The 12,653-nt window shown below is 47.9% G+C and overlaps 1 protein-coding gene across 1 annotated transcript in view; it reads left to right on the forward strand.

Annotated features, from left to right (window-relative positions):
• sspo (SCO-spondin) overlaps nucleotides 1-12,653 on the forward strand; it is a gene marked incomplete at its 5' end in the record, with an annotated part of 592,643 nt that overhangs the window by 171,870 nt on the left and 408,120 nt on the right. The window contains 2 exons of the mRNA XM_080183006.1: nucleotides 6,313-6,458; nucleotides 9,582-9,676. Coding sequence (XP_080039132.1) covers nucleotides 6,313-6,458; nucleotides 9,582-9,676 — 241 coding nt within the window. The remainder of the gene's footprint in view (nucleotides 1-6,312; nucleotides 6,459-9,581; nucleotides 9,677-12,653) is intronic.

Consider the following 12,653-nt stretch of genomic DNA (forward strand, 5'->3'; position numbering starts at 1 on the left):
AAGAACATAAGAAATAGGAGCAGGAGTAGGCCATCCAGCCCCTCGAGCCTGCCCCGCCATTCAATAAGATCATGGCTGATCTGTCGTGGCTCAGTTCCACATTCCCGCCCTCTCCCCATAACCCTTAATCCCCTTGCCTATCAAAAACCTATGAACCCGCATCTTAAAAATATTTAGCGAGGCAGCCTCCACCACTTCAACGGGCAGAGAATTCCAGAGATTCACCACCCTTTGAGTGAAGAAGTTCCTCCTCAACTCCATTCTAAACCGCCCCCCCTTTATCTTGTGGCTGTGCCCTCTAGTCCTACTGTCCTTTCTGAGCGGGAAGAGCCTCTCCACCTCTATCCTATCCATCCCATTCAACATCTTATACGTCTCAATGAGATCTCCCCTCATCCTTCTAAACTCTAACGAGTACAAGCCTAGTTTATTCAGCCTCTCCTCATAGTTCAACCCCCTCAACTCCGGTATCAGCCTAGTGAACCTCCTCTGCACTCCCTCCAAGGCCAAAATATCCTCGCGTAAGTGCGGCGACCAAAACTGCACACAGTACTCCAGCTGCGGCCTCACCAGTGCCCTATACAGCTGCAGCAAGACCTCCCTACTTTTATATTCAATCCCCCTCGCTATGAAGGCCAGCATCCCATTCACCTTCCTGACCACCTGCTGCACCTGCAGGCTGGGTTTTTGCGACTCAAGCACAAGGACCCCGAGGTTCCTCTGCACCGTCGCATGCTGCAGTTTTTCGCCACGTAAGTAATAGTCCTTCCTACCATTATTCCTACCGAAGTGGACCACCTCACATTTGCCAACATTAAATTCCATTTGCCAGTTCCTGGCCCATTCGCCCAGCCTATCTAGATCCTTCTGCAGACTCTCCACACACTCCGCACAATTTGCCGTTCCACCAATCTTGGTGTCATCAGCAGATTTTGACACCATACACTCGTTTCCCTCCTCCAGATCATCTATATAAATGGTAAATAGCTGAGGCCCCAGCACCGACCCCTGGGGCACTCCACTAGTCACCAACCGCCAATCCGAATAGCACCCATTGACCCCCACTCTCTGCCTCCTATTTGACAGCCAATCCCCTAACCACACGAACACCCTACCCCCAACTCCATGCCCCCTGACCTTCTGCAATAACCTCTTGTGAGGTACCTTGTCAAACGCCTTCTGAAAATCAAGAACACTGGAAAAGTCAAGTCTGTAGGTAACAAAGATGTAAATGAGGGTTGCAGAAGCAAGTGAGCTCAAACAGGAGCAGAATTGGGAGAAATCAGGGAGGAAGAAACAGACAATTTTAGTGATGGCATGAATATATCATCTGGGGATCAAATATAGCACCGGGATTGCGAACAAGAAGGTCTGGTCTCAGACTGTTGCCGGGGAGAGGGATGGTTTTGGTAGCTAGGGAACGGAGTTTGGAGCAGGAACAAAAAGAAATGGCTTCAGTTCTCCCAATATTTATTTAGAATATGCCAGGATTAGGTTAGAGTTAGTGTTACAGTATGCTGGAGTTAGGGTTAAAGTATGCTAGAGTTAGGGTTAGAGTTAGTGTTACAGTATGCTGGAATTAGGGTTAGAGTTAATGTTATAGAATGATGGAGTTAGAGTTATGGTTAGAGCATGATAGGGTTATAGTTCGAGTGTTAGAAGGTAGTCAAGAAGGCATATGGCATGCTTGCATTCATCGGCCGGGGTATTGAGTTTAAAAATTGGCAAGTCATGTTGCAGCTTTATAGAACCTTAGTTAGGCCCCACTTGGAATATTGTGTTCAATTCTGGTCGCCACACTACCAGAAGGATGTGGAGGCTTTGGAGAAGGTACAGAAAAGATTTACCAGGATGTTGCCTGGTATGGAGGGCATTAGCTATGTGGAGAGGTTGGAGAAACTTCGTTTGTTCTCACTGGAACAACAGAGGTTGACATAGAACATAGAACGTTACAGCACAGTACAGGCCCTTCGGCCCTCGATGTTGCGCCAACCAGTGGAATCAATCTAATGACCCTCTAACCTAAACTATTCCAGTGTTATCCATATGCCTATCCACTGACCATTTGAACGCCCTTAAAGTTGGCGAGTCCACAACTGCTGCAGGCAGGGCATTCCACGCCCTTACTACCCTCTGAGTAAAGTACCTACCTCTGACGTCCATCCTATAACTACCACCCCTTAATTTAAAGCTATGACCCCTCGTGTTAGCCATCACCATCCGAGGAAAAAGACTCTCACTGTCCACTCTATCCAATCCTTTGATCATCTTGTATGCCTCAATTAGGTCACCTTGTAACCTTCTTCTCTCTAATGAAAATAACCTCAAGTCCCTCAGCCTTTCCTCATAAGACCTTCCCACCATACCAGGCAACATCCTGGTAAACCTCCTCTGCACCCTTTCCAATGCCTTCACATCTTTCTTATAATGCGGTGACCAGAACTGTACGTAATACTCCAAGTGCGGCCGCACCAGAGTTTTGTACAGTTGTAACATGACCTCACGGCTCCGAAATTCAATCCCTCTACCAATAAAAGCTAACACACCGTACGCCTTCTTAACAACCTAATCAACCTGGGTGCCAACTTTCAGGGAGCTATGCACATGTACCCCGAGATCTCTCTGCTCGTCAACACTACTCAGAGTCCTTCCATTAGCCCTATATTCTGTGCTCCTGTTATTCTTCCTAAAGTGAATCACCTCACACTTCTCCGTATTAAACTCCATTTGCCACCTCTCGGCCCAGCTCTGCAGCTTATCTATGTCCCTCTGCAAACTGTAACATCCACCCTCACTGTCTACAACTCCTCCGACTTTGGTGTCATCAGCAAATTTACTAACCCATCCTTCTACACCCTCATCTAGGTCATTTATAAAAATGACAAACAGCAGTGACCCCAAAACAGATCCTTGAGGTACACCACTTGTAACTGAACTCCAGGTTGAATATTTCCCATCAACCACCACCCTCTGTCTTCTATCAGCTAGCCAATTCCTGATCCAAACTGCTAAATCACCCTCAATCCCATGCATCCGCATTTTCTGCAGTAGCCTACCATGGGGAACCTTATCAAACGCTTTGCTAAAATCCATATACACCACGTCAACTGCCTTACCCTTATCCACCTCTTTGGTCACCTTTTCAAAAAACTCAATAAGGTTTGTGAGGCACGACCTACCCTTCACAAAACCAAAAACTTCACACAAAAGGTTGAGGGGAGACCTGATAAAAGTCGACAAGATTATGAGGGGCATGGACAGAGTGGATAGTCAGAAGCTTTTTCCCAGGGTGGAAGAGTCAATTACTGGGGGCACAGGTTTAAGGTACAAAGGGCAAGGTTTAAAGAAGATGCAGGAGGCAGATTTTTTACACAGAGGGTAGTGGGTGCCTGGAACTCGTTGCCGGGGGGGTGGTGGGGGAATGAGAGCGGATATGGTAGTGACTTTTAAGGGGCGTCTGGACAAATCCATGAATAGGATGGGAATAGAGGGATACGGTCCCCAAAGGGTTTTAGTTAAGTTGGTGCAGGCTTGGAGGGCCGAAGGGCCTGTTCCTGTGCTGTAATTTTCTTCTTTGTATTTGCAGCAGGTGGTAAAGGAGGTAAATGGCATGTTGGCCTTCATTGTGAGAGGTTTCGAGTACAGGAGCAGGGATGTGTTGTTACAATTATACAGGGGCCTTGGAGAGGCCACACCTAGAGTATTGTGTGCAGTTTTGGTCTCCTTTTCTGAGGGAGGATGTTCTTGCTCTCGAGGGAGTGCAGCAAAGTTTACCAGGCTGAGAGTATAAAAGTGAGCTAGCGGGTAACATAAAAACTGACTGTAAAAGTTTCTATAGATATGTAAAGAACAGAAGATTGATGAAAATGAATGTCAGCCCCTCACAGACTGAAACGGGAGAATTCATAATTCTGCACGAAATTTGCTGATGACACGAAGATGAGTGAAATTGCGTGGAGGGTGTGGAAAGTCTGCAGAGGGATCTGGATAGGCTGAGCGAGTGGGCGAGGACCTGGCAGATGGAGTATAATGTTAGCAAGTGTGAGGGTATGCACTTTGGCAGGAATAATAGTAGGAGGGATTATTATTTAAAGGGCGAAAAGCTGCAGCAGGCTACGGTGCAGAGGGACCTGGGGGTCCTTGTGCATGAGTCGCAAAAACCCAGCCTGCAGGTGCAGCAGGTGATCAAGAAGGCGAATGGAATGTTGGCCTTTATAGCGAGGGGGATAGAATATAAAAGCAGGGAGGTCTTGCTGCAACTGTACAGGGCACTGGTGAGGCCGCAGCTGGAGTACTGTGTGCAGTTTTGGTCGCTGCACTTGCGGGAGGATATTTTGGCCTTGGAGGGAGTGCAGAGGAGGTTCACTAGGCTGATACCGGAGATGAGGGGGTTGGACTATGAAGAGAGACTAAATAGACTGGGTCTGTACTCATTGGAGTTTAGAAGGCTGAGGGGGGATCTTATAGAGACGTATAAGATAATGAAGGGGATGGATTGGGTAGAGGTAGAGAGATTTTTCCCGCTTAGGAAGGATAGCAGGACTAGAGGCCACAGCCTGAAGATAAGGGGGAGGGTGCAGTTTAGATCGGAGTTGAGGAGGAACTTCTTCACTCAAAGAGTGGTGAATCTCTGGAATTCTCTGCCCGTTGAAGTGGTGGAGGCTACCTCGCTAAATATATTTAAGTCACGGGTAGATAGGTTTTTGGTAGGCAAGGGGATTAAGGGTTATGGGGAGAAAGCGGGAAAGTGGAACTGATCCACTTCAGATCAGCCATGATCTTATTGAATGGTGGGGCAGGCTCGAAGGGCTAGATGGCCTCCTCCTGCTCCTATTTCTTATGTTCTTATGTAATGCTGGTACTGGGGAAGTTGCTGGAGTCCATTATTAAGGATTTCATAACTCAGCATTTGGAAGGCAGTGGGATCATCAGACACAGTCAGCGTGGATTTACAAAAGGGAAATCATGCTTGATGAATCTATTGTAATTTTTTGAGGATGTAACTAATGGAGTTGATCGAGGAGAACCAGTGGATGTGGTTTATTGAGACTTTCAGAAGGCTTTCGACAAGCTCTCATATAACAGACTACTGTGTAAAGTTAAAGCACATGGGATTGCAGGTAATGTCTCGAGATGGATAGAAAGGTCGTTGGCAGATAGGAAGCAAAGAGTTGGCATAAATGGGTCTTTTTGTGATGATCTTATTGAATGGTGGGGTAGGCTCCATTGGCAATCAGTGACTAGTGGGGTTCCACAGCGATCTGTGCTGGGACCCCAACTATTCACATTATATATTAATGATTAGAAAGAGGGAACGGAATATATTACCTCCAGATTTGCAGATGATACAAAGTTGGGTGGGAGGGTGAGCTGTGAGGAGGATGCAGAGATACTTCAGTGTGATTTGGACAGGCTGAGTGTGTGGGTATCTGCATGGCGGATGCAGTATAATGTGGATAAATGTGAGGTTATCCACTTTGGTAGCAATAATAGGAAGAGAGATTATTACTGGAATGGGTGTAAATTGATAGAGGTGGATACTTAGTGAGAGCTTGGAGTCCTTGTGCACCAGTCGCTGAAAGTAAGCGCGCAGGTACAGCAGGCAGTAAAGAAGTGAAATGATATGTTAGCCTTCATAGCGAGAGGATTTGAGTTTAGGGATAGGGATGTTTTGCTGCAATTGTACAGGGTGTTGGTGAGGCCACACCTGGGGTATTGTGTACAGTTTTGGTCTCCTTATCTGAGGAAGGATGTCCTTGCTGTAGAGGGAGCACAGCGAAGGTTTACCAGGCTGATTCCTGGGATGGCAGGTCTGTCATATTCGGTTACGATTACATTCCATGGAGTTTAGAAGAGTGAGAGGGGATCTCATAGAAACTTATAAAATTCTAACAGGATTAGACAGGGTCGATTCAGAAAGAATGCCCCCAGTGGTGGGGGAATCCAGAACTGCAGATCATAGTTTGAGGATAAGGGGTAAATCTTTTAGAACTGAAGTGAGGAGAAATTTCTTCACCCAGAGGGTGGTGAATGTGTGGAATTCACTCCCACAGAAAGGAGTTGAGGCCAAAACATTGTGTAATTTCAAGAAGAAATTAGATATCGCTCTTGGGGCTAAAGGGATTGAGGGATATGGGGGGGAAGGGTGTATCAGGACATTGAATTCGATAATCAGCCATGGTCAAAATGAATAATGGAGCAGGCTCGAAGGGCTGAATGGCCTCGTCCTGCTTTGAGTTTCTGTGTCTCTGTGTTTACTGCTGGATATTGGGGTCAGGTTTAATCAGTAACTTTTTCTTATCCTGTATACAGGAGAAGCTCCCTCAAACTGTTCAGATGGGACAGAGTGGAGGGAATGTTTCCATGGATCAGGAACCTGCGCAGAACTCAGTGCCGGAGCGGGGCTCAGTCAGAGCTGCAGATCAGGCTGTTACTGTCGTGATGAGCTGGTGTTACAGGTCAGTATTAACGGTCAGAGTCCATAAGACAAAGGAGTAGAATGAGGCCACTCGGCCCATCGAGTCTGCTTCCCCCATTCAATTATGGCTGATATTTTTCTCAGCCCCATTCTCCTGCCTTTTCCCCATAACCCCTGATCCCCTTATTAATCAAGAACCTGTCTATCTCTGTCTTAAAGACACTCAATGACCCGGCCTCCACAGCCTTCTGCGGCAAAGAGTTCCACAGATTCCCCACTCTCTGGCTGAAGAAATTCCTCCTCATCTCTGTTTTAAAGAATCGTCCCTTTAGCCTGAGGTTGTGCCCTCTGGTTCTAGTTTTTCCTACTGGTGGAAACATCCTCTCCACGTCCACTCTATCCAGGCCTCGCAGTATCCTGTAAGTTTCAATAAGATCCACCCTCATGCTTCTAAACTCCAACGAGAACAGACCCAGAGTCCTCAACTGTTAATCATACGACAAGCTCTTCATTCCAGGGATCATTCTTGTGAACCTCCTCTGGACCCTTTCTGAGGCTGGCACATCCTTCCTTAGATATGGGACCCAAACTGCTCACAACTCTCCAAATGGGGTCTGACCAGAGCCTTATACAGTCTCAGAAGTCCATCCCTGCTCTTGTATTCTAGCCCTCTCGACATGAACGCTAACATTGCATTTATCTTCCTAACTGCCGACTGAACCTGCACGTTAATCTTAAGAGAATCTTGAACAATGACTCCCAAGTCCCTTTGTGTTTCTGATTTTCTAAACATTTTCCCATTTAGAAAATAGCCTGTGTCTCCATTCCTCTTTCCAAAGTGCATAACCTTATACTTTTCCACATTGTATTCCATCAATGGTAGGGAAATTATTAGAGAGGATTCTTTGAGACAGGATTTATATGGAAATAGGTGGACGTATTAGTGAGAGGCAACATGGTTTTGTGAAGGGGAGGTTGTGTCTCATAAACCTGATCGAGTTTTTCAAGGAAGTGATGAAGATGATTGATGAGGGTAGGGCAGTGGATGTTATCTACATGGATTTCAGTAAGACCTTTGACGAGGTCCCTCATGGCAGACTGGTGCAGAAGGTGAAGTCGCAGTGGGATCAGAGGTGAGCTGGCAAGGTGGATACAAAACTGGCTCGGTCACAGAAGACAGAGGGTAGCAGTGGAAGGGTGTGTTTCTGAATGGAGGGCTGTGACAAGTGGCATTCCTCAGGGATCAGTGCTGGGACCTCTGCTGTTTGTAATATATATAAATGATTTGGAGGGAAATGTAACTGGTTTGATTAGTAAGTTTGCAGATGACTCAAAGATTGGTGGATTTGTGAATACAATGAACATAGAACATAGAACACTACAGCACAAACAGGCCCTTCGGCCCACAAGTTGCGCCGATCACATCATCACCTACCAACCTACAGACCTATCTATAACCCTCAATCTCATTAAACCCCATATACTCATCCAGAAGTCTTTTAAAAGACCCCAGCGAGTTCGCCTCCACCACCACTGACGGCAGCCGATTCCATTCACTCACCACCCTCTGAGTGAAAAACTTACCCCTAACATCACTTCTGAACCTCCCTCCCTGCACCTTAAATCTGTGTCCTCTCGTAGCGACCATTTCAAACCGGGGAAATAGCCTCTGAGAGTCCACCCTATCTATTCCTCTCAACATTTTGTAAACTTCTATCAGGTCGCCTCTCAACCTTCGTCTCTCCAGGGAAAAGAGTCCCAGCTCCCTCAACCTAACTTCATAAGGCATGCCTCCCAGTCCAGGCAACATCCTTGTAAATCTCCTCTGCACCCTTTCAATAGCTTCTACATCCTTCCTATAGTGAGGCGACCAGAACTGCGCACAATACTCCAAATGAGGCCTGACAAGGGTCTTATAAAGTTGCAGCATTACCTCCCGACTCCTAAACTCAATCCCTCGATTAATGAAGGCCAGTACACTATACGCCTTCTTGACCACCTCCTCCACCTGCGAGGCCGATTTAAGAGGTGTATAAGGTTATGGGGTTTGGACAGGGTGAGTGGGGAGCAGCTGTTCCCTTGGGGGGCTGGGTTGGGTGAGGGTTGGGGGAGACTGTGTGTAGGGGCTGGGTGAGGTTCTCTGGGATAGTTGATAATGGGGGGCTGGGTGGGGGGGTTTGAGGTAGGTGGGGAGTGGGAGGCTGTGTGCGAGGGTCGGGGGGCTGGGTTAGTTGATAATGGGGGGGTGGATGGGGGAGTTGGAATGGGTGGGGAGTGGGAGAGGCTGTGTGTGGGGATTGGGGGGGGGTTGCGTTGGGTCCATTGGGTTAGTTGATAATGTGGGGGCGGTGGGTGGGGTGGGGTTGGGGGGTGGTTGGAGTGGGTGGGGAGTGGGAGGCTGTATGTGGGGTTCAGTGCGGTGGATTTGTTGGTGATGGGGGGTGGGTAGGGGGGGTTAGGGTGGGTGGGGAGTGGGAGTCTGTGTGTGGAGGCTGGGGGGTGGGTTTGTTGGTGATGGGGGGGTGGGTGGGGAATGGGAGGCTGTGGTGGGGGTTGGTGGGGTGGGTTTTTTGATGATGGGGAGGGTTGGGATGGGTGGAGAGTGGGAGTCTGTGTGGGGGGGGTGGTCAGTGGGGTGGGTTTTTTGATGATGGGCGCTGGGTGGGGAGTGGGAGTCTGTGTGTGGGGGTTGGGTTAGTTGATGGTGGGGGGGGGTTAGAGTGGGTGGGGAGTGGGAGTCTGTGTGGGGGGGTTGGGTTAGTTGATGGTGGGGGGGGGTTAGAGTGGGTGGGGAGTGGGGGTCTGTGTGGGGGGGTTGGGTTAGTTGATGGTGGGGGGGTTAGAGTGGGTGGGGAGTGGGGGTCTGTGTGGGGGGGTTGGGTTAGTTGATGGTGGGGGGGGTTAGAGTGGGTGGGGAGTGGGAGTCTGTGTGGGGGGGTTGGGTTAGTTGATGGTGGGGGGGTTAGAGTGGGTGGGGAGTGGGGGTCTGTGTGGGGGGGTTGGGTTAGTTGATGGTGGGGGGGGTTAGAGTGGGTGGGGAGTGGGAGTCTGTGTGGGGGGGTCAGTAGGGTGGTTTTTTTGATGATGGGGGGACTATGTTTGATGCCACATTTGGATTGGGGATTGTGTGTCTCTGACGGGTGGCTGTTTGGCTGTGTTTCAGGATGGGGAGTGTGTTCCTGTTGCTGATTGTCGTTGTGAAGCTGAAGGGGAGATTTATCGATCCGGAGACACTGTGGTGAGAGGCTGCAACACATGGTGAGCGCAACTCATTTCTTATTCTTCACAAACACCAAGGCAGAGATATATTCTGCTGTCACAGAATTAGGTGATGGAATCAAGCAGAGAAGGAGACTTCACCCACACCAGTTCTCTGTCACAACTCGACCTATCCCCCTTGTGTCCTGTCCCCTCTTTCCTCACAGCTCGACAATCTTTTATCTTCAGATGCAGTGCCTCCACCACATTCCCAGGTAGAACATTCCAGACCCTAACCATTCGCTGGGTAAAAAAGTTTCCCTCATATTACATTTGCTTCTTTTGTGAATCACTAACTCTCCATCCTCTTGTTTGCGATCATCTTGAGCTTGAAAAATATCCATTGACTCAGTATTCGATACTCTGACTCTGTTCCATCAGCCTCTCCTGATCTACTCTGTCCAGCCCTCTCATGATTTTGAACATCTCAATCAAATCTCTCAGCCTCTCCTCTCTAAGGAGAACAGTCCCGACCTCTCCAGTCTATCCTCATTACTGAAGAATCTCATCCCTGGAAGCATCCTTGTAAATCTCTTGTGCACTCAATGTGTTCACATCCCTCTTATAGTGAGGCACCCAGACCTGTACACAATATTCCAGCTGAGGTCTAACTAGTATCTTATGTAAGTTCAGCCGAACCTCCTTGCTCTTGTACTGTGTATCCCTATTAACAAAGCCCAGAGTACTATCTGTTTTATTAACTGCTGTCTCCACCAGTCCTGTCCTTCAGGCTTATGTTCGGATGAGATGTGAGGGCTTGGGTAGTGCACTAGAAAGCTTTAGATTGGCTAGGAGGGAGTTGAAGAGTGAGCTAAGAAGGGCTAAAAGAGGACATGAGAAGACTTTGGCTGATAGGGTTAAGGAGAATCCTAAGGCGTTCTATAGGTATGTCAAGAACAGAAGGTTGGTTAGGGCAAGATTAGGGCCAGTTATAGACAGCAGAGGGAAGTTATGTGTGGAACCGGAGGAGATTGGAGAGGCATTGAACCAATATTTCTCTTCGGTGTTCACGCAGGGGGACATGGATATAGCTGAGGAGGACACTGGGTTGCAGGGGAGTAGAATAGACAGTATTACAGTTGATAAGGAGGATGTGCTGGATATTCTTGAGGGTTTGAAAATAGATAAGTCCCCTGGTCCGGATGGGATTTACCCCAGGATTCTCTGGGAGGCAAGAGAAGTGATTGCAGAGCCTCTGGCTCTGATCTTCAGGTCATCGTTGGCCTCTGGTATAGTACCGGAAGATTGGAGGTTAGCGAATGTTGTCCCATTGTTTAAGAAGGGGAACAGAGACTTCCCCGGGAATTATAGACCGGTGAGTCTCACTTCTGTTGTGGGCAAGGTTTTAGAAAAAATTATTAGGGATAGGATTTATAGGTATTTGGAGAGTAATGAGTTGATTGGAGATAGTCAGCATGGTTTTGTGGCGGGTAGGTCGTGCCTTACTAACCTTATTGAGTTTTTTGAGAAAGTGACCAAAGAGGTGGATGGGGGTAAGGCAGTGGACGTGGTATATATGGATTTTAGTAAGGCGTTTGATAAGGTTCACCATAGTAGGCTTCTGCAGAAAATGCAGATGTATGGGATTGGGGGTGATCTAGGGAATTGGATCAGGAATTGGCTAGCGGATAGGAGACAGAGGGTGGTGGTTGATGGTAAATATTCATCATGGAGTTCGGTTACGAGTGGTGTGCCTCAGGGATCAGTTTTGGGGCCACTGCTGTTTGTAATTTTTATTAATGATCTGGATGAGGGTATAGTTGGGTGGATTAGTAAATTTGCTGATGACACCAAAGTCGGAGGTGTGGTAGATAGTGAGGAAGGGTGTCATAGTTTGCAGGAAGACTTAGACAGGTTGCAGAGTTGGGCCGAGAGGTGGCGGATGGAGTTTAATGCGGAGAAGTGTGAGGTAATTCACTTTGGTAGGAATAACAGATGTGTCGAGTATAGGGCTAACGGGAGGACTTTGAATAGTGTGGATGAGCAGAGGGATCTAGGTGTATGTGTACATAGATCCCTGAAAGTTGGGAATCAAGTAGATAAGGTTGTTAAGAAGGCATACGGTGTCTTGGCGTTTATTGGTAGGGGGATTGAATTTAGGAGTCGCAGCGTTATGTTGCAACTGTACACAACTCTGGTGCGGCCGCACTTGGAGTACTGTGTGCAGTTCTGGTCCCCACATTACAGGAAGGATGTGGAGGCTTTGGAGAGGGTGCAGAGGAGGTTTACCAGGATGTTGCCTGGTATGGAGGGGAGGTCCTATGAGGAGAGGCTGAGGGATTTGGGGTTGTTTTCGCTGGAAAGAAGGAGGCTAAGAGGGGATCTTATTGAAACATATAAGATGATTAGAGGTTTAGATAGGGTGGATAGTGATAGCCTTTTTCCTCTGATGGAGAAATCTAGCACAAGGGGGCATGGCTTTAAATTAAGGGGGGGTAGTTATAGGACGGATGTCAGGGGTAGGTTCTTTACCCAGAGGGTGGTGAGGGATTGGAATGCCCTGCCTGCTGCAGTTGTAAATGCGCCTAGTTTGGGGGCGTTTAAGAGATCCGTGGATAGGTTTATGGACAAAAAGGGATTGGTTTAGGTTAGTGGGTCATTGTTTTTTAACTGGTCGGCGCAACATCGTGGGCCGAAGGGCCTGTTCTGCGCTGTAATGTTCTATGCTCTATGTTCAGTTATTGAGACACAGATACACCCAGCTCCCTCTGCTCTGCAGTCCCTTTTCAACTTGCTTCTTTGCACTGTTGTGACCCTTCAGGGTATAGAGGGATATGGGCCAAATGCGGGCAATTGGGATTAAAGAGTCACAGAATCTTCGAGGTTTACAGCATGGAACCAGGCCCTTCGGCCCAACTTGTCCATGTTACCATTTTTTTAAACCCCTAAGCTAATCCCAATTCCCCGCATTTGGCCCATATCCCTGTATACCCATTTTACCCACGTAACTATCTAAAAGCTTTTTAAAAGACAAAAT

The sequence above is a fragment of the Carcharhinus amblyrhynchos genome, unplaced genomic scaffold, assembly GCF_965287045.1.
Source record: "Carcharhinus amblyrhynchos unplaced genomic scaffold, sCarAmb.v2.hapA chromosome_114, whole genome shotgun sequence".
NCBI lineage: Eukaryota > Metazoa > Chordata > Chondrichthyes > Carcharhiniformes > Carcharhinidae > Carcharhinus > Carcharhinus amblyrhynchos.